Source organism: Diceros bicornis, chromosome 38 (genome assembly GCF_020826845.1).
Source record: "Diceros bicornis minor isolate mBicDic1 chromosome 38, mDicBic1.mat.cur, whole genome shotgun sequence".
Classification (NCBI taxonomy): Eukaryota; Metazoa; Chordata; class Mammalia; order Perissodactyla; family Rhinocerotidae; genus Diceros; species Diceros bicornis.
In genome coordinates, this window is record NC_080777.1 from 7,614,817 (window position 1) to 7,634,548 (window position 19,732).

Consider the following 19,732-nt stretch of genomic DNA (forward strand, 5'->3'; position numbering starts at 1 on the left):
TGCAGTGTCCTAGCCATCCAGGCAGTAGCTAAGGCCAGAGATTTGTTCTGTATAACCACTGAGTTCCATTAGGAGCCACCCAGTAAATGCGTGGCCTTCGAGACCAGTCTGTTCCCAGCCAATCACTTTTTTTTTTTTTGGTAAGGAAGATTAGCCCTGAGCTAACATCTGTTGCCAGTCCTCCTCTTTTTCCTGGAGAAGATTGGCCCTGGACTAACATCCATGCCCATCTTCCTCTACTTTGTATGTGGGACGCCTGCCGTAGCATAGCTTGATAAGCGGTGCGTAGGTCTGCACCTGGGATCCAAACCTGCGAGCCCCAGGCCGCTGAAGCGGAGTGCACGAACTTAACCACTGTGTCACCAGGCCGGCCCCCCAGTCACTTTTTTTAAGTATGATAAACTTAAATGAAACTTTAAATGGAACAATTACTATAAAATAGGTATATGGGGCCGGCCTGGGGTTCGCCAGTTCGGATCCTGGGTGTGCACCGACGCGCTGCTTGTTAAGCCATGCTGTGGGGGCGTCCCACATAAAGTAGAAGAAGATGGGCACAGATGTTAGCCCAGGGCCAGTCTTCCTCAGTGAAAAAAAAAGAAAAGGAGGATTGGCATCAGATGTTAGCTCAGAGCTGGTCTTCCTCACACACAAAAAAAATAGGTATATGGTTTAAGCATTACAAAGGTTTAAACGAGGAGATATAAGGTTGGGAATACAGGCCTGGTCCAGAGCCTTGGAACAGCTGTCTACAACAGATGCCGTCTTCTCATCCTGGTTTGGAGATATTTGCATTGGTTAGTTGAAGTCTGGTATCAGAAATAAGAAGTGAAACCCACTCAGGTGGCAAAGGTTTTTTTAAAAATGAGAAATGTGAATCCATGAGTCTGTGCCTTTTGATTCTGCCACTCATGAATTGGGTAAAAGTACCTGGTATGGTCCTTTCCAACAGGGCTGCAAGGAGTCTTTTATCTAATGTCTCTTCCAATAAACAAAATCTCCAGGTTGAAGTCCATGATCCTAAAAGTCTTTGTCTCCCAGGAGCTCACTGTGAAAAGAAGCAGCTATCAACCTCTCATTTCTTTCAGGTGTCTCAGTGAGACCTTGACAATCATTAAGATATCTGCTTTAAGCAAAGTTGGTTCGTGTGTTCCTTCATCTAATTGCATAGGCCATCCAGTTATTATCTCTAATAACTCTAATAAAGGAGACAGCCGATGTTTACCAAAGGGTGTAGATCTAAGATTTAGGAGCACTGGTGAAAGAGCTTTTGGCCATGAGAGATTAAATGCTTCTGAAAGCTTTGCCAGTTGAGTTTTGATTGTGCCGTTAGTTAAAATATGATATTATTGGCCAAACGTCACAAAGAGATTTAATTATTTGTCTAGTGAAATGAGTTCCCCCATCACTGTGTAACTCGATAGGAATTCCTCAAACAGGAATTATCCTTTACCGTAATAATTTACTTAAAGCTGTTGCTCTTCTGCAAGGAAAGTCCTCAATCCAGTGTGAGAACATGTAGATCACTGCAAGATATATATATCCTTGAGATGGTGGCATTTGAACAAAGTCCAATGGCCATACTTCAAAGGGTCCCTTAGGAAGGGGAAGGTGGCTTTGTGACCCATGAAACAATTTCCCTAGATTCTGTGTTGGGCATATAGCACAACGAGTATAGGCTTTATGAGCCACTATGGGAGAAAGTTTCCAAAAGTATTGTTTTCCCCCAAAACCATCTTTTCGGGTGTCCAGTGGGTTAGCTGGTGTATGTGCTGCAGCAGTGGCGATTGTGCTGCACTAGGCACTATGGTTTGTTGTCAGGCCCCGAACCACGTCTGCGTAGTGGTGTCAAAAATTCCCCGTTCTGTTGCCACCTTTGTTTCTCTTCCGTGGCAATTTCTTGAGCCTGTAGGAGGAAATCTTGAACTGGGTTAGCAGTTAATAGAAAGTAGTAGGCATTCTCGAGGCTGGACAGCATCTTCAGCTTGATAATGTCCTTGCTTATCATTTAAGTAAGACCCATCTGTAAATCAAATTAGATAATAGAATGCAGTTGTGGTCATTTTCCTCCCATGGTGCTGGAAGCAAGGTAGCAAGGTTAAAAGAGTGAATAATATTTACCTACGCAGTATAAGTAAGAAGGTTTATCATTTACATGACACTGCTTCCCATGCAGTTTAGCCTACCAAACAAGCCTAATTAGTTTAGTATCTCCCTCCTTATAGAAAGATAGAACAAATTTCTTTGAGAAATCCTGGCAGCCCTCTGAAAATTCTGCGAAATTTTCAGGTCAAAAGAAAGACTTCATTCAGAATATGAACTTTGGGGAACTTGTCAAAAATGCCGAAAGGTTTTAAAACACTTGGTCAAACGAGATCAAGTATATGCTGATCTTGTGTCGCTGTGAAACAGTGGGTTCTGTGAAACAATGCTTAGTTATCCATTTAAGCGAAGTGAGGCTCCCTCAAAAGTAAAGAAAACCTTTTATAATCTCTTTATCGAGAGCAGACGAAGCATCCAGGAAAATTATCCTTTTAAGAAAGAAAATCAAATTCTAATTTATGTACCAGCTTACTTTTGGTATTAAAACTTACTTAATTAAATTTATTTTAATCCTAGCCAGATTGACCATGAATCACATATATTAATTAGAATTTTTAACTGTTATAGATCTTAATTTTTTTTTTTTTTTTTTTTTTTTTTGTGAGGAGATCAGCCCTGAGCTAACATCTGCCAATCCTCCTCTTTTTTTGCTGAGGAAGACGGCCCTGGGCTAACATCTGTGCCTATCTTCCTCCACTTTATATGGGACGCCGCCACAGCATGGCTTACCAAGCAGTGCATCTGTGCGCGCCCGGGATCCGAACCAGCGAACCCCGGGCCACCGCAGCGGAGCGCGCGCACTTAACCGCTTGCGCCACCGGGCCAGCCCCATAGATCTTAATTTTTAATGGAAACTAAGAAGTAAGCAATTATAAACTGTCTTTTACAGTAGCATTCTGTGGCTTGGCAAATTTATAAATAGCTTTTTATAATTTCTAGAAACATGCTACTTCATAGTATGATTTTTGAATAAAATAAAGGCCTATTTAGTAGTAGACCCAAACATCTTTTGGTTTTTCTGTAATAAGCCAAAAGTAAATAAACCTATATTTAGTAATTAACATCTAAAATCTTATCTTGTTTGAAAATGATCTAGATACTCAATAAATTTTATTATTTAACTCAGCAAAACTTTAAGGTTTCAAGTTACCAAAAGGTTTGGAAGTACATACATACACCATAACACATAATTATTATTAAAAAGTTCACCCAACACTCTTATCTTTTTCACGTCTATTTAGTTTACTTGTTTCCATACTGATAAGTCTGAAAACATGTTTATTTTAATCAAACCAACAAACTTAAATAAGCTTTCCCTTGTCAAAGATTGTTTAATATCGTGTTAGCTTGAAAGACATTTGAGTTAGTTTCCATTACATTTATGTGGGTGCTTACTTTAAGCCGGTTGAATAGAGCTCTTTAGAAATTATACCATCCAGAGGTAATATTATCACACACATATAACATACATAGACACACACACAGAGACTCCACGCTATTGTTTTAAAATTGTGTCATGGGTGCCAGCCCAGTAGCATAGCGGTTAAGTTTGTGGGCTTTGCTTCGGTGGCCCGGGGTTTGCGGGTTCGGATCCCAGGCATAGACCGACTTGTTAAGCCGTGCTGTGGCGGCTTCCCATATAAAGTAGAGGAAGATGGGCACGGATGTTAGCCCAGGGCCAATCTTCCTCACCAAAAAGAGGAGGATTGGCAATGGGTGTTGTTAGCTCAGGGCTAATCTTCCTCACACAAAAAAATGTATATATATATGTATAGTGTCATGAATTGGAAAGCTCCCTAGTTAGGAAAGAATAATTGAATCCAAATTTTTTTTTAAGCTTTTCTACTAGTATTTGCAGAGAAGACACTCAAGATGCTACGTTTTGGGTGAGGGTGCTCTTATGGTCATTTTTCTTGCCTTTTTTCCTTTTTTATCCTTCCTTCAGTCTTAGGAATTGGTGATGGGCTAGATGACAGTTCCCAGAGAGGCAAGGTAAAGGAAATGGGTGGACCCTGAACTGCCTCTAGGGCTGCTTTCCACTTTTGCAAAGGTTTGTAAGTTGAAGACAGTTAGTTGCTCTTAATTTGTCAGAAATTTGGGTTGTAACTTAAATGACATTATAGGTATAGGGGAGGAAGACATGTCCTCTACCCTCTCTGGGTCCTTCTGGCTGGGGTACGAATTAAATTGACATGAGACAGAATAACAGGAGAAAATCAAACAAAGCTTTATAACGTGTCTACATGGGGGAGACCCAGGAAAAACTGGGTAAATCAGCCAGGATGGTGGAGGTGCCAGGTGGAATAGCGTCTTCAGCTAAAGACAAAGGAGGATGTTGGAGGTGGGGGGAGTCAGTTATGGGAGATTACCAGAAAAGCACAGTAGGTAAGAGTATCAAGATTTAACTCCTCACCGTCTGCATTGATAAGAGTTTTAGAGGTGAGGTCATCCCCCTCCTTCCTGGTACAGAGAGATACCTTTACAGATGGAGATTTCCCTTACAAATATAAATGTCTCTTACAAAGGGTAAATTCTACTTTTCAGAGCTTCTCCCATGTCTGCAGTTTTTGTTTTTGTTTTTGTTTTTTTGTGAGGAAGATCAGCACTGAGCCAACATCTGATGCCAATCCTCCTCTTTTTGCTGAGGAAGGTTGGCCCTGAGCTAACATCCGTGCCCATCTTCCTCTACTTTATATGGGACGGCGCCACAGCATGGCTGTACAAGCAGTGTGTCGGTGCATGCCCCGGATCTGAACCGGTGAACCCCGGGCTGCCGCAGTGGAGCGCGTGCATTTAACCACTTGCACCACCCGGCCGGCCCCTGCAGTTTTTAAAAGTAACAAGCCCAAAATAATCCTCACACCAAAGCGACACATTTTAGGGTGGCCATTTCTGATCCCCCACATAGGTCAGTCTACCTGTCCAACTACATCACCCTAATTTGCGTCTTTTCCCTCTGGGTGTTTAGTTTTAACTTAGGGAAGAAAACCTAAAACTTCTTGTCAAGCTCTGAATATCAGCTTCCAGTTGGGCTGAATTTCTGATGGTAAGTTGCTAAATCCTTTCAGATGTCTTGTCAGGTTTCAGCTGGGACAAACAGTAACCGCCTGGTGTATTGAACAGTTCCAGTAATCTTTAACGTAGCATTTTCCGAGAAAATCTTTTAGTGTCTCATTAACTCTGGGAGTAGATTACAGGGGTGTCTGTAAAGCCATGGCCTAATATATTTTCCTTTAGGTACCTTTTATAACTTAATTTTCTATTAGCTTTTTGCAACAAAACTTTCAATAAGGTTATTTTGAAGTTTTGAAGTCTTTGCTTCTAAGTGCACTTTTTAAAGGACCTTATCTAATCGGCACGTTTCTTCTAATGGCCAGTGTAATTCCCCGGAGGCTGTTGGCAGTTTGGTAGAACCTTATTCACAAGTGGAGTTTAATCCACATTTCTGTCTGACCGTCTCTGACCGCAGAATGGGGTGTAACCGTATTTTTGTCTGACTGTATCTTGGGACCCAACCTGACGATTATTAAGACAAGCCCTCAAGATACAAAACAAGCTTGGTAAGATTCTTTTTTATTTTTATTTTTTGCTGTTCTTTGTAAATATTTACAACTTCCAGAACCTTTAGTTTGAGCAATTGTGCTAGGAGTCATTGAGCTCGACTCTAAAAAACTTCTCTATTACCTGGCTCTTAAAAAGGAACCCTACAGTGGCCACTATGATTTTAAATTATCCCAGATTCTCTTCCCAGCCATTCACGGCTATCCTTGTTTTGTTAAGCACTTGCAAGTTTCAGCATGAAGCCCCCCAGAGTTCCAAGGAAAGGCTGCGTGTTCAGGAACTGGTCGGCTCTGAGCAGCTCAATTTCCCGTTGTTCTTCTAGTTTCGTTTCACCGTAAAGTCTGAACAATTTCTAGGGACAGTGTAGTGGGTCGGAAACATGCTGCTTGTATTACTCCCTAAAGAAAAGTCATAAGCACTCTTTACATGCCTCCAGTGCCTCAGTTTCTCCCACGGGCAGTCTAAAACTGCCAAGGGGGCTCGGAGCATGTGGGTGACCAACCCTCATATGCACGTCCATGGACGAGCCGTCGACTACTTAAAGTAAATGATCATGATGGAATTCCCTATGGGACAGCTGCACGTCTCGAGGCTCAACCTCAGACACTCCCACTAGGTTCTCAGTCGCCTGAGAACCCCTTACGGCTAGGAGGAGCTGGTGTCCCTTCTCTTCGGAGCTGAATAAGTTCAGGCTCTCATTTCTCTATCAAGCAGTTTGTTTGGGCTTTATAAACACAGTTCTTTCTAATTTAAAGCCAAATTAGAAAGGTCAGCCAGCCCCATTTCACTCCGAAGTTCCCCTTAGGCTCCCCTGGCCTAGGAAATTCCCCCTAGGTTTCTCTTTCCCCCCAGGTTCCTCTTACCTAGGGTATGTACCAGTACTCCCTTAAGACACCTAGTCTTAAGGCTTGAAATGGCTCATATAAACTCTGGACCATCCACTTAAAATAAGGAGGTCCAGGTTTCAGGAGAACTCACCAGGGAAGAATGCAGTGATCTGGGGGCTCAGTGGGCCCCTGTTGGTACCAAATACCAGTTCAGTGTAGGTTGCATGTGGTCTCCAGTGGGTTTCTCTGAAATCCTGCGAACTACACCAAGAACTATCGATGCAAATAATCTGTAGTCAGTCTATAAATCAAAATTGGGGGGAGTTTATTATGAGCCAAGTTTGAAGACTGTGGCCTGGGGCCTTCCTTCCCCAGGGAAGGATGGGCACTGAAGAAGTAGGGTGTACAGAGTGGTTATATACCGTCTTGGAACAAAGAGCATACATCACGTATGACAGGAATATCTCTGTGCTTAGCTGGCACAGCAGGTCAGTGGTCACAAGGTGAGCACAGCAGGTCAGTAATTAATCCTTAGTTTCCAGGAAGAGATGCTTATCTTAAAGAAGTGCTGATATGGGGAGAAGTTACATGCCTATCTTTAAGGGCATCATTCTTGTCTTTGGAACATAGTAAATGTCTAAAGCAGGTGTACAATGCATGCTCAAAAGGCCACATCGGGCCCTTTTGGAAAAACAAGATCAGGCTGAATTAGTTTTACTCCAAATGACTTCCTCATATCCTCCAGTGTATCCTATTGCTTGTCATTTATTGATAAGGACAAAGCACCCAGACCCAGGTGTAAGGGGCAGGTGTGGGGCCCCGGTAGAACCAGGAAGAAATGCCACAGCCACAAGTTCCAGTGTGGGGCAAAGCCGCCAAGCCACCTGCCTTCCCTTGCATGAACATCAGAGGACAGGTAGACAAGGGTGACAAGGAAGAGCCAGGTTGAGGCCTCTACAGATGACGTAACAAGACGGCAGGATGCTTAAGGATGTGTTGGCTGTCTTGGTGAAAGTCTCAGAGCCAGAATGCAAGTCCACTCTCTGAAATGCCATTTCTTGTCTGGCTTTCAGACAAGAAAAGAGGGTCACCTTTTCCACAGCAGGAATCCCCCCATCCTTCCTTTGTTCCCCTGCAGACTTGGGACATCCCAGACACTCTTGGAGGGCCCTCTCTGAGCAGGCATTGCTGGATGCTAGCAAGACCAGCAGTGCGCCCCTTGGGGATGACCCCCTGCAGGATACAGCCATTGATCAAATAATCACCCAAACGGATCATTCTTTTTTTTTTTTTTTTTTGGTGAGGAAGATTAGCCCTGAGCTAAATCTATTGCCAATCCTCCTCTTTTTGCTGAGGAAGATTGGCCCTGGGCTAACATCTGTGCCTGTCTTCCTCTACTGTATATGTGGGACGCCTGCCACAGCATGGCTTGATAAATGGTGTGTAGGTCCACACCCGGGATCCAAACCTGTGAACCCCGGGCCGGCCCCCCCCCCCCCCAATTGATCATTCTTAACTGTGGGGACCTGAGGAAGTTCTCTTTGCTCTGTGTAGGGCTGGGGAGCGTTCTGGGTCAAGGGAACAGCTGATGCTGCTGAAAACCCAGGCTGCTTGATGCTGAGGAGTCTTGCAGGGCCCCCGCCTTAACCTTACAATTTAATATGTTAAATCCAGAGAGGCCTCCCACATAGGAGGAGAGGGCAAGTTAGGAGACCTTATCACTGCTTTTTCAGAATATTTCTCCTGTCCCTACAACTCCATCCTACAAGATACATGTCGTATTTATTTTGATGCTTTTTTAGTATTTTTATTCCTCCTGCATGACATTTAGATTTATGTTCTATAGAAGCAGATGTCTGGGGCCTCCTTTGCTTTGGTCAGAACCGTTTGTGTATTTTTAAGCAGCTCTTCCTGCCGAGCAGTGTAGTGGAAAGAACTGTGGTATTGGGTTCAAGTTGGGGCTGAGTCACTTGCTGCCTGTGTGACCCCCCTCCCCCCTCCTTCAGGCCTCTGTGAAATGGGGGTGCTGGCTGCCACCAAGAGGCAGTTGTGGGGTTACACATGATGGCTTGTGAAGGGTGCTAGGGATCCAGTAAATGCCACTGTCTGTCCCACTCCTGGTCACTGCCACTGTCCGCTCTATAAAGCCAGACAGTGCTGGGGCCTGGGCACATGAGCCTGGCACCATCACAGTGAAAGGCCCAATGAGGTCAGGTCGGTCCCAATCAGAGTGTGAAGCAGTGTAGGGGAGGAAGACAATTGCTCTGCCCTCTAGGTCTTTCTGGCTGGTCTTAAGAACTAAATTGACATGAGACAGAATAGGAGAAAATCAAAGTTTAATAACATGTATACCTGGGAGAAACCCAGGAAAACTGAGTAACCCGCCAAAATGGCGGAAACCACCACCTTAAATACCGTCTTCAGCTAAAGACAAAGGAGGCTGTTGGTGGTGGTAGTTTGGGACTTCAGAGAGGGGGAAGGCAACTCACATGGAGATTGAAAAGCAAATATTTGGTAAACAAATGTTTGCTGGGCCACCTATAGACAATGTGACCAGAGGGGCAGCACTTTGATAAAAACGGGCTTAGCAAGGATCCTCCCAGTCTGTCATACCCAGAGTTAATCTGTGGTGATGGCCCCTCAGGCCTTCTATCTTAAAGTTTGTTTCTTTTAGGCAGTTAGGAGGAAGGTCAAAGTTCCTTTCAGAGTCTCTTGTCCTTAAAAATAAGCCTAAGAGACACATTTTGGGGTGACCAATTCTGATCCCCCACAGCAGCAAAGGAAAGAAAAAAACCACCGTGAGAGGGGAACCACCTTTCCTACGTGCCTGGACTTCTCACTTCCTGCTCCGGGAAATGGCGCTTCCTGAAGGCCCCGGGGGATTCTGTCGTCTGCCCTCTGTGGTCTGCCTCCCTGGATCATTCTCTTTCCTTCTTCCTTATAGAAGTGAATTCATTCCACTCACATCTGTGTGGCTGCTGCGAGGCTGGCACTTTTCTGACACATTTCTCTGCCTTGCTCGTTATCTGGGGCATGTTCTTCTTATTCTAACTGCAAAGGCACTTACAGAGCCCTTTCTGGGCCACACGGGCCCTGTGAGTCCAGGCCTGATAGGGACGGTGGTCTGGCCTCTCCAGGATCAGGACACAGACGGCTGTGAGGTAGATCATGTCACTGAAACCCAGCAGCGTGTGGATACAGGGTACATGGGGCAGGGCTCTGTTCAGAGACTCTGCTGTTCCCTTGTGTGTTCCACGTCCTACAAGAGTAGACTCTGCAACAGCAGACAGCAGCTTTCTGAGGTGTCGAGGAAGATCTTGAGGAGAAATGCGGAGCGGGGTGCTGTTTCTCATCTGTTTGCAGTTTTCACTTGTGATGTGGAGGCCCTAGGCGAGGCGGTCTTCGTTTTACAGATAAGAGAAGCAGGGTTTAATAGGTTCAGCTGCAGAGGGCTGGGCCTGAGGCTGAGGTGGAAGTTTCCTGCTCATCTCCCTCCCTCTGATTCCCTTCCTTCTAGTCGCCCATGTTCGATGGAAAAGTCCCACACTGGTACCACTTCTCCTGCTTCTGGAAGGTCGGCCACTCCATCCGGCACCCTGACGTCGAGGTGGATGGGTTCTCTGAGCTAAGGTGGGACGACCAGCAGAAGGTCAAGAAGACGGCGGAGGCTGGAGGAGTGACAGGTGCGTACAAAGCAGGGAGGCGGCAGGTGTCGCCCCCCCCAAGCCCAGAGCTTCCAGGGGGACCTTTTCTAGGAGAGCAAAGAAAAGGTCCTTCTGCTCCCCCCCACTTCACACGTGCATTCAAAGAGCAAGGTGGACCTCATTGAGCCAGCGTCGTAATATTGCGGGATATTTTATTTTTGCACGTGCTTGAAATGTAGCCTTTAAATTTGTTGTTCTTGTTGTGTTTAACAGTCTATATTTTAGAGCAGTTTTAGGTTCACAGCAAAATTAAGCAGAAAGTACAGAGTTCCCATGTACTGCCCTGTCCTCCCCCAGCACAGCCTCCCCCACCAGAATGTTAACATTTGTTATAATCTGTGAACCTTGGTTGACACAGTATCATCACCCAGAGTCCGTAGTTTACATTAGGGTTCACTCTTGGTGTGGTACATTCTGTGGGTTTGGACAAATGTATAATGATATATATCCGTCATTATAGTATCATACAGAGTAGTTTCACTGCCCTAGAAATCATCTGTGCTCTGCCTGTTCATCCTCCCCTCCCCCTTAACCGTTCGCAACTCCTGATCTTTTTACTGTCTCCATAGTTTTGCCTTTTCCAGAATTATCATATAATTGGAATCATATAGTATGTAGAATGTCTGATAGTTGGATCACACAGTATCGAGCCTTTTCAGATTGGCTTATTTCACTTAATAATATGGATTTAAGGTACTTCCATGTCTTTTCATGGCTTGATAGCTCATTTCTTTTTAGTGCTGCGTAGTAGTCCATTATCTGGATGTACCACAATTTATCCATTCACCTACTGAGTACATCTTGATTACTTCCAAGTTTTGGAAATGACAAATAAAGCTACTGTAAACATCCGTGTGCAGGTTTTTGTGTGGACACACGTTTTCAACTCATTTGGGTAAATACGAAGGAGCAATTGTGATTGCTGGATCATATGGGAAGAGTGTGCTTAGTTTTGTAAGAAACCGCCAAACTGTCTTCCGATGTGGCTGTACCATCTGCATTCCCACCAGCATCCTGAGAGTGCCTCTGGCTCCACATCCTCGCCAGCATCTGGTGTTGTCAGTGTTCTGGATTTGGGCCGTTCTAATAGGTGTGTAGTGGCATCTTGTTATTGTTTTGATTTGCAGTTCCCTAATGCCGTATGACGTTGAGTATCTTTTCATGTGCTTATTTGCCATCTGTGTATCTTTGCTGAGGGGTCTATTCAGATATTTTGCTCATTTTTCGTTCATTTTCTTATTGTTGAGTGTTAAGAGTTCTTTGTGCGTTTTGGACATCAACCCTTTGTCAGATGTGTCTTTTGCAAATATTGTCTCCCAGGCTGGCTTGTCTTCTTTCTCATTCTCTTGACACTGTCTTTCACAGAGCTGAAGTTTTCGATTTTAATGAAGTCCTGCCCGTCAATTATTTCTTTCATGGATTGTATCTTTGGCATTGTATCTAAAAAGTCATCACCATACCCGAGGTCACCTAGATTTTCTCCTGTGTTACGTCCTAGGAGTTTTATAGTTTTGTGTTTTACGTTTTAAGCCTATGATCACTTTGAGTTAATTTTTGTGACAGGTATAAAGCCTGTGTCTAGATTAACTTTTTTGCATGTGGATATCCAGTTGTTCCAGCACCACGTGTTAAAAAAAGCTGCCTTTTCTCCATTGTATTGCCTTTGCTCCGTTGCCAAACATCAGTTGACTGTACTTGCATGGGTATATTTCTGGGCTCTGTTCTGGTCTATTCATCAATTTGTCTGTTTGGCCGGTACCACACTGTCTCGATTACCATGGCTTTATAATAAGTCTCGAAGTCTGGTAGTGTCAGTCCTCTGGCTTTGTTCTTCCCCTTCAATGCTGTTGGCTGTTCTGGGTCTTTTGCCTCTCCACATAAACCTTACTTAGTCAGCTTGTTGATACCACAAACTTAAGTTGCTGAGATGCTTTTAAATTTTAAATAGTTTTTCATCACTTTTTGAAGATCTTCCGAGACTGCGTGCTCATTTCTCTACTTCCTCCACTGACCCAGGTTAACCTGTTCTTGTGGCTCGAGGCTGTTGATGGGGATGTCAGCCATCCTTCCCCACGGAGCTGTGTGTGCCTGTACTGAACTGGTTTCTGAATCCTTCTTTTTTTTGTTTGTTTGTTTGTGAGGAAGATCAGCCCTGAGCTAACATCCATGCTAATCCTCCTCTTTTTGCTGAGGAAGACCGGCTCCGAGCTAACATCTGTTGCCAATCCTCCTCCTTTTTTTCCCCCAAAGCCCCAGTAGATAGTTGTATGTCATAGTTGCACATCCTTCTAGTTACTGTATGTGGGACATGGCCTCAGCACGGCTGGAGAAGCAGTGCGTTGGTGCACACCCGGGATCCGAACCCGGGTCGCCAGTGGCAAAGCGCGTGCACTTAACCGCTAAGCCACGGGGCCAGCCCTCTCAGTCCTTCTTGCAACTGTCAGTATGTTTGTCTCCAGCTGCTTCTGATCTGCTGGAAGCTGAGAGATCAGTCACACAGCTCAGAATTGTGAATAAAGATAACAGTTAATTTGCCAAGAAAGGGTCTGGAGAGAGAGTGTCAGTTTTAGCAGAGGACAGATGTAATAGAAATTTTTCTTGTTCTGTGATCGTTTTCTCTTTTGTGTTTAGGATAGTGGGGGTTATCCGTTTAGGGACCTAGATATGTTATATCTAGTTATAATTTGTATGTATCAAATTATGTAATTTTATAATATGAAAAGGCATAGCAATTTTGCTGTAAACATGGTTCTTTTGTGAAACCATCGTAAGTCATAAAGTTAAGATCCTACCTAATTGTCCAAAGCTTTTTCATCCAGAGAGCCTAACTTAATATATTTAGACATTCAAGAAGTTTTGTTTTGGTTTTTTGTGAGGAAGATCAGCGCTGAGCCAACATCCATGCCACTCCTCCTCTTTTTGCTGAGGAAGAGCAAACATCTGTGTGCCCATCTTCCTCCACTTTATATGGGACCCCACCACAGCATGGCTTGACAAGTGGTGCATCAGTGCGCACCCGGGATCCGAACCTGGGCTGCCAGCAGCAGAGAGCACGCACTTAACCACTACGCCATGGGGCCGGACCATCAAGAAGTTTAGATTATCCCAGATCCTGTAATTCAGAAATAACTATCATTAACATTGTGGGGTGTCTTCTGAGAAAATTTTCTGTTCAAACATTGATTCGTATGTGTGTATATTATGTTTTTTTCTTTCCTGCAGAAATGGGATCCTACCTTAAGTGTTACTTTTTTTAAAAGCTCAGTCAGCCTTTTTTTGTGGTAAAACATACTTAACACAATATTTACCATCTTAATCTTTTTTTTTTTTTTTTTGGTGAGGAAGGTTAGCCCAGAGCTAACATCCGTTGCCAAGCCTCCTCTTTTTGCTGAGGAAGACTGGCCCTGGGCTAACATCTGTGCCCATCTTCCTCTATTTTATATGTGGGATGCCTGCCACAGCATGGTTCGATAAGTGGTGCGCAGGTCCACACCCAAGATCCAAACCTGCAAACCCCAGGCTGCCAAAGCAGAGCACGCGAACTTAACCGCTACGCCAATGGGCCGGCCCCAGCCAATCCTTCTCTTTTTGCTGAGGAAGATTGGCCCTGGGCTAACAACCATGCCCATCTTCCTCTAGTTTATGTGGGACGCCGCCACAGCATGGCTTGACAAGTGGTGCGTCAGTCCACGCCTAGGAGCCGAACCTGCAAACCCTGGACCGCCAAAGCGGAGCGCATGCACTTAACTACTTTGCCACCAGGCCAGCCCGTCCAGCATCATTTTTTAAATGTAGTATTCATTTATTGAGGTCTTGCTAAATTTTGTGAATCATTCAAACACTTGACATATATTGATTTCATCAAATTCTTGCAACAGCCCAGTATCAGTTTTTATAGATGAGGAACCGAGACACTGAGAGGATAGGTAACTGGGCCAAGGTTATACTGGTGGTAAATGAGCCAGGATTCACATGTGGACTGTCTTCTTTGAGACTAGACTTTGAACCATTTAGCTATATTTACAGATAAAGCCGCTGCAAACTTCTTGTACATGCTGGGCACCTGTCCAGTTATTTCTTTAATTCCAAGAAGTGGAATTACTGCTCAGAGAGATGAGCAGTTTTAAGGCCTCCTGTGTGTGTGCCAAACTGCCTTTCAGAAAGATCATATTAATTATACTTGTACCAACAATATGTAATATACCCATTTCTCCACTTCCATATCATCCCTAAGTGTTTTCATTCCTTTTAGTTTTGCTCCTAGTGAGGGGGATCATTTTGTTAGGTGTCTATTAGTCATTTGTGTTACTTTGATAGTTGTGTATGTCATTGCCTCATTTTTCTTCTAGGGTATTTTGTCCTTTTTTTAGTGAGATGTAAAAGATACTAATTCTTCGTCATATGTTTTGCAAATATTTTTCCCAGTTTGGCGTTTTTCTTTTAGATTTGTTTATTGTGTGTTTTGTCACACTGAAGGCTTCATTGATTAAACGATCTCTAGTCCTATGTGGCTTCTCATTTACGGTATCTGTTTTGGTATTTTTAAATCTTTCATCTGGAATTTTAAAAATAATTTGCATACGGTTTTATGCCCAAACTTGAAGTATACCAATCAGTGAGTTGTGACAAATGTGTACACATATCTAACATACACCCTGTCAAGTTGTAGAGCATTTCTATCACCCTAGAAAGTTCCCTTGTGCCCTTTCCCAGTCATCCTCCCCCCAGCCAGGTAACTACTGTTCTGATTTCTATCCCCATGGGTTAATTTTGTGTGATTTAGAATTTTGGAAAAAAAGAAACAATGTATATTTCTCTCATAAGCATCATGTCTGTGAGTCTCACCCAGGTTGTCTCCTATCCTCAGTTCTTTATTGCTGAGGGGTAGTCCTTTCTTTGAATATATCCCAGTTTGTTTATCTAGTCTCTTATTGGTAACTTTGGGGTTGTTGCCAGTTTTGGGCAATTACGAATACAACTGCTTTTTTGTTTTTTTGTTTATTTGTTTATTGCGCTAACGTTGGTTTATAACATTGTATAATACAACTGCTCTTAACATTTGTGTACAACTCTCTCTATATATGTGTGCTTTCATTTCTCTTGGGTAAATACCTAAGAAGGGAATGGTAGTTCCTATAGTAGATGTATGTTCAGCTTTTTAAAGAAACTGCCAAACTTTTCCAGTGGCTGTATCGTTTTACATTCCCGCCAGTGGTATATGCGAGTTTTGATTCCCCCACATTCTCGCCAGCACTTGGTATGTTCACTCTTAGTATTAGCCATTCTATTAGGTGTTAGTGCTATCTTGTTGTGGTTTTAATTTGCATTCGTCTGTTTATTATTGAGTTGTAAAAGTTCTTAGAATATTCTAGATGCATGTCCTTTATTAGATGTAAATAATGTGAATACTTTCTCCCAGTCTGAGGCTTGCTTTTTTATTTAATGACTGATATTTTTTGAAGAGCAGTAGTTTTTCGTTTTGATGAAGTCCAATTTGTTGATTTTTTTATTTTTTTCATTTTTTGGTTAGTGCTTTTGTCTCCTAAGAAATCTTTGCCTACTCTAAGATCATGAAGATGCACTCCTTTGTTTTTTTCTAGAAGTTTTGTAGTTTTAGCTTAGATGTTTAGGTTTCTGATCTGTCTTAAATTAACTTCTGTGTTAAGTGTAAGGAAGTGGTTGTTTTTTGTGTTTTGTTTTTTCATGTGGAAATCCTTTTGTTCCAACACCATTTGTTGGAAAGACTTTGGCTTCTTTGTCAAAACCAGTTGACTACATAACTGTAGGTCTGTGTCTGGACTCTGTTTGGTTCCATTGATTTATTTGTCTACCAATACCCCACCGTCTTAATTCCTCTAACTTTGGAGTAAGTCATGAAATCAAGTGGAGTAATTCCTCCACCTTTGTTCTTTTTCAATATTGTTTTGACCTTTCTAAGTCTTTTTTAGTTCCTTATAAATTTTGTGGTAAACCTGTGCAATTTCTTCCCAAAAAAAGCTTGCTAGGATTTTGATTAGCCTCATATTGAATCTGTGGATCAAATTGAGGATAATTAACATGTTAACAAATTGAGTCTTCCAGTCCATAAACATGAGCTCTCTCTCCCTTTATTTAGATCTTCTTTAATTTCAGCAAAGTCTTACAGCTTTCAGTGTAGAGGTCTTGCACGTCTTGTTAAATTTATCTCTTAAGTATTTTATTTATTTTAATGCTAATTAAATAGTAGTGTGCTTTAATTTCCTTTTCCAATATGTTTATTGCTAGTACAGTAGTCCCCCCTTATCTGCAGTTTTGCTTTCTATAGTTTCAGTTACCCGCAGTCAAGTGCAGTCCAGAAATATTAAATGGAAAATTCCAGAAGTAAACAATTCATAAGTTTTAAATTGCATGCCATTCTGAATAGCATGGTGAAATCTCACGCTATCCCGCTCCGTCCCGCCCGGGACGAGAATCATCCCTTTGTTGGATCCCCCGCCACCGACAACGTCATTGTTTGATGATCCTCTTTCTGACCTATCATCAGAAGGTCAGTAGTAGCCTAACGCTACGTTGCAGTGCCTACGTCATTTACCTCACTTCATCTCATCACATAGGCCTTGTGTCATCTCACATCATCATCATAAGAAGGGTGAGTACAGAACAATAAGATATTTTGAGAGAGAGAGACCACATTCACATAACTTTTATTACAGTATATTGTTATAATTATTCTATTCGTTATTAGTTGTTAATCTCGTACTGTGTCTAATTTATAAATTAAATTTTATAGGTACTTATGTATAGGAAAAAAACTGTATATATAGGGTTCAGTACTAGCCACGGTTTCAGGCATCCAGTAGGGATCTAGGAACGTATACCCCGCGGACAAGGGGGGACCACTGTATATAGAAATGTTTTGTATGTTGACCTGTGCTCCACAAATTTGCTGAATTCACTTAATAGTACTAGTAGCTTTTTTGTAGATTCCTAAGGATATCCTGCATGTGCAGTCGTGTCATCTACAAATGAAGGTGGCTTTACTTGTTCTTTCCTAAACTTACACCTTTTGTTTCTTTTTCTTGCCCTTAATGCACTTCCTAGAACCTCCAGTACAATGTTGAGTAGAAGTAGTGAGAGAAGATACCCTGTTACTGATCTTAGGAGAGAAACGTTCAGTCTTTGAGTTTATTTTTGTGGAAGAAAAGAATCTAGCTTTTGTCCCAGATATTTGGCCGTTTGTCCCCAAGACTCTTTATTGAATGATTCAGCCTTTCCCCACGAATGAGAAATGCCACCTTTTCCATGTATTTAATTCTTACATACACTTGTGTCTGTTTCTATATCAAGATACTCCCTGTAATTCACCATTTAACTTTGATAAATAAATGTATAATGGAAATTAGAAAGCGGTGTTAGAATTGAGCATGGTGCAAGGCTTTCCTGGGAAGCACTTAATAAGTACGTTCCAAAGTGAGGGAGGCGGCTCCAGAGGAGATGGAGAGAGGTGGAGGGTGAGACAGGCACCACCTGACATGGTGCTGTGTCTGAGAGCCTGTCGGAGAAAGGTCTTGATCTTATTCCCAGAAAAGAAGCTCTATTAAGCAACCACAATGGTTAGAAACAGGCATAGATGAGATGGACCAACTGTAGTCGCCCAAAACACAAGGTTGTCCTAGTGGAGGAACCCAGGCAGTGGAGGAGGAGAACAGGGTCTCTGGAGTGACACTGTGAGGCTGTCAAGACGAGCGTTGCTGTGTTTGATTCTTTAGGCAAAGGCCAAGGAGGAGGTGGCAGCAAGGCTGAGAAGACGCTGGGTGACTTTGCGGCAGAGTATGCCAAGTCCAACAGGAGCACGTGCAAGGGCTGTATGGAGAAGATCGAAAAGGTGAGGGCCTGGGAGTTCAAATCCCGGACTTTCTGGACCTCTTGCATTGGGTGTCATTGGGTATCTTGAGAGAAAAGAAAAAATAGTAGCTTTAGGTGCTAGCTCAACACTAGTGGTTAAAAATATAATGAAGATCTTAATAGAGACAGGAGATGACAATGACTACTTCTAGACAGGTCTGGCCCTAATTACTCATGGTTCAGTCTTCGTCTCTGTACTGTATCCCCCCTTAGGAGACCTGAGAGAGTTGGGAAGCATTTACATGGAGGTCTGTTGGATGTAGCAGGGGCTGGGGAAGGCTGTTGGTCTGTGATTTGTGGTAGGATTAAGTTTAAGGAGTAGTTTGTTCCCTGGTATGAGCTTCCAGGTTTCTTCTCTTTAATCAGGAACTTCATTAACCAGCATTTCCTGCCGATTCTGGTCCCTGAAGGATGACAGCCAGTTGGGTGGAGTGGGCAGCTGTGGGACATGGGTAGAAGGGTAGGCCTGTGCCCTCCAGGCTTGTCAGCCTTCTCATCTTACGTAAACATTCTAATTGATTCGTTTAAGGCATCACTTGAGGGCTCTGCCTCCTTTAAGTGTCATACAGGAAATTGAGGTGAACCAGTGGGTGTCTACAAGGGAAAAACATGAAATGCTAGATCTTCTCCAGCTACCTTCAACCACCAAAAATTTGAGGCAAAAGTTAGGGTTCCGAGGGGAATGCCAGAAGCTGTGCGCCGTTGAGTGTTGCTTGGCCTGAAAGGGAGTTTTACGTAGTGTCAGCGTCCCTTGTGCTGAGTTTTCCAGATCTGGGGCTCACGGGCATGAGACTCTCCTGGGAGTGTCAGGCCTGGGGTTTGTAAACATGGGCAGGATGGCAGGACTAGGTTCTAGCTTACAGGTTTATTACCACTTCTTTGGGGGCCTTCAGAGGTGTAAGAGACCGAAGAGGGGTGGGGGTGATGGGAGAACATCCGGGCTGGAAGTGGGGGCCTGCTCTGGCTCCTGGGCCTGCAGTGTAGCATCCCAGCTGTTGTTCTAGGCCCCAGCTCCACGCCGGCACACTGTATTAGGTGTTCTTATGCCTACTCCAGGTCAGCAGAACATCTTCGGGGAGATGTTATTGCTTCCTCACCTGCCCAGGCAGGGGGGTAGGTAGGTAGCCAGTTGGAGTTGACCCCGTTTAAAATGGGAGTGCTGAGGCCTAAGGATAACATACGATCCTTGGTGGCAGAGAGCCAAAACCTCCCAGCCACCCTCGCATCGCTGGCTGGAGCACCGGCTGGCTCGTGCTGCCCTCGGGCCCCTGATGTTTCGCCATCCTTCCTTGTCTCTCTCCTGGTACCATATGTGGTTTTTCCTACAGGGCCAGGTGCGCCTGTCCAAGAAGATGCTGGACCCGGAGAAGCCCCAGCTGGGCATGATCGACCGCTGGTACCACCCGAACTGCTTCGTTAAGAACAGGGAGGAGCTGGGCTTCCGGCCCGAGTACAGCGCGACCCAGCTCAAGGGCTTCAGCGTCCTCACTCCAGAGGACAAAGAAGCCTTGAAGAAGCAGCTCCCGGGAGTCAAGAGTGAAGGGTGGGTGAAGGGCCGTGGGGGGCACCACAGGGGTTCAGTGAGGGGTGGGCCAGAGGTCCCACGGGTTGCACAGCCCTTTCTTTGCTCTTGCTGACTGTCAGAAAACGGGGGGG

At 43.8% G+C, this 19,732-nt stretch overlaps 1 protein-coding gene across 1 annotated transcript in view; it reads left to right on the forward strand.

The window, feature by feature from the left end:
* PARP1 (poly(ADP-ribose) polymerase 1) overlaps window positions 1–19,732 on the forward strand; it is a 54,659-nt gene that overhangs the window by 5,329 nt on the left and 29,598 nt on the right. Inside the window, exons 2-4 of the mRNA XM_058533596.1 lie at window positions 10,006–10,171; window positions 17,941–18,056; window positions 19,405–19,619. Of these exons, the coding sequence (XP_058389579.1) occupies window positions 10,006–10,171; window positions 17,941–18,056; window positions 19,405–19,619 (497 nt within the window). The remainder of the gene's footprint in view (window positions 1–10,005; window positions 10,172–17,940; window positions 18,057–19,404; window positions 19,620–19,732) is intronic.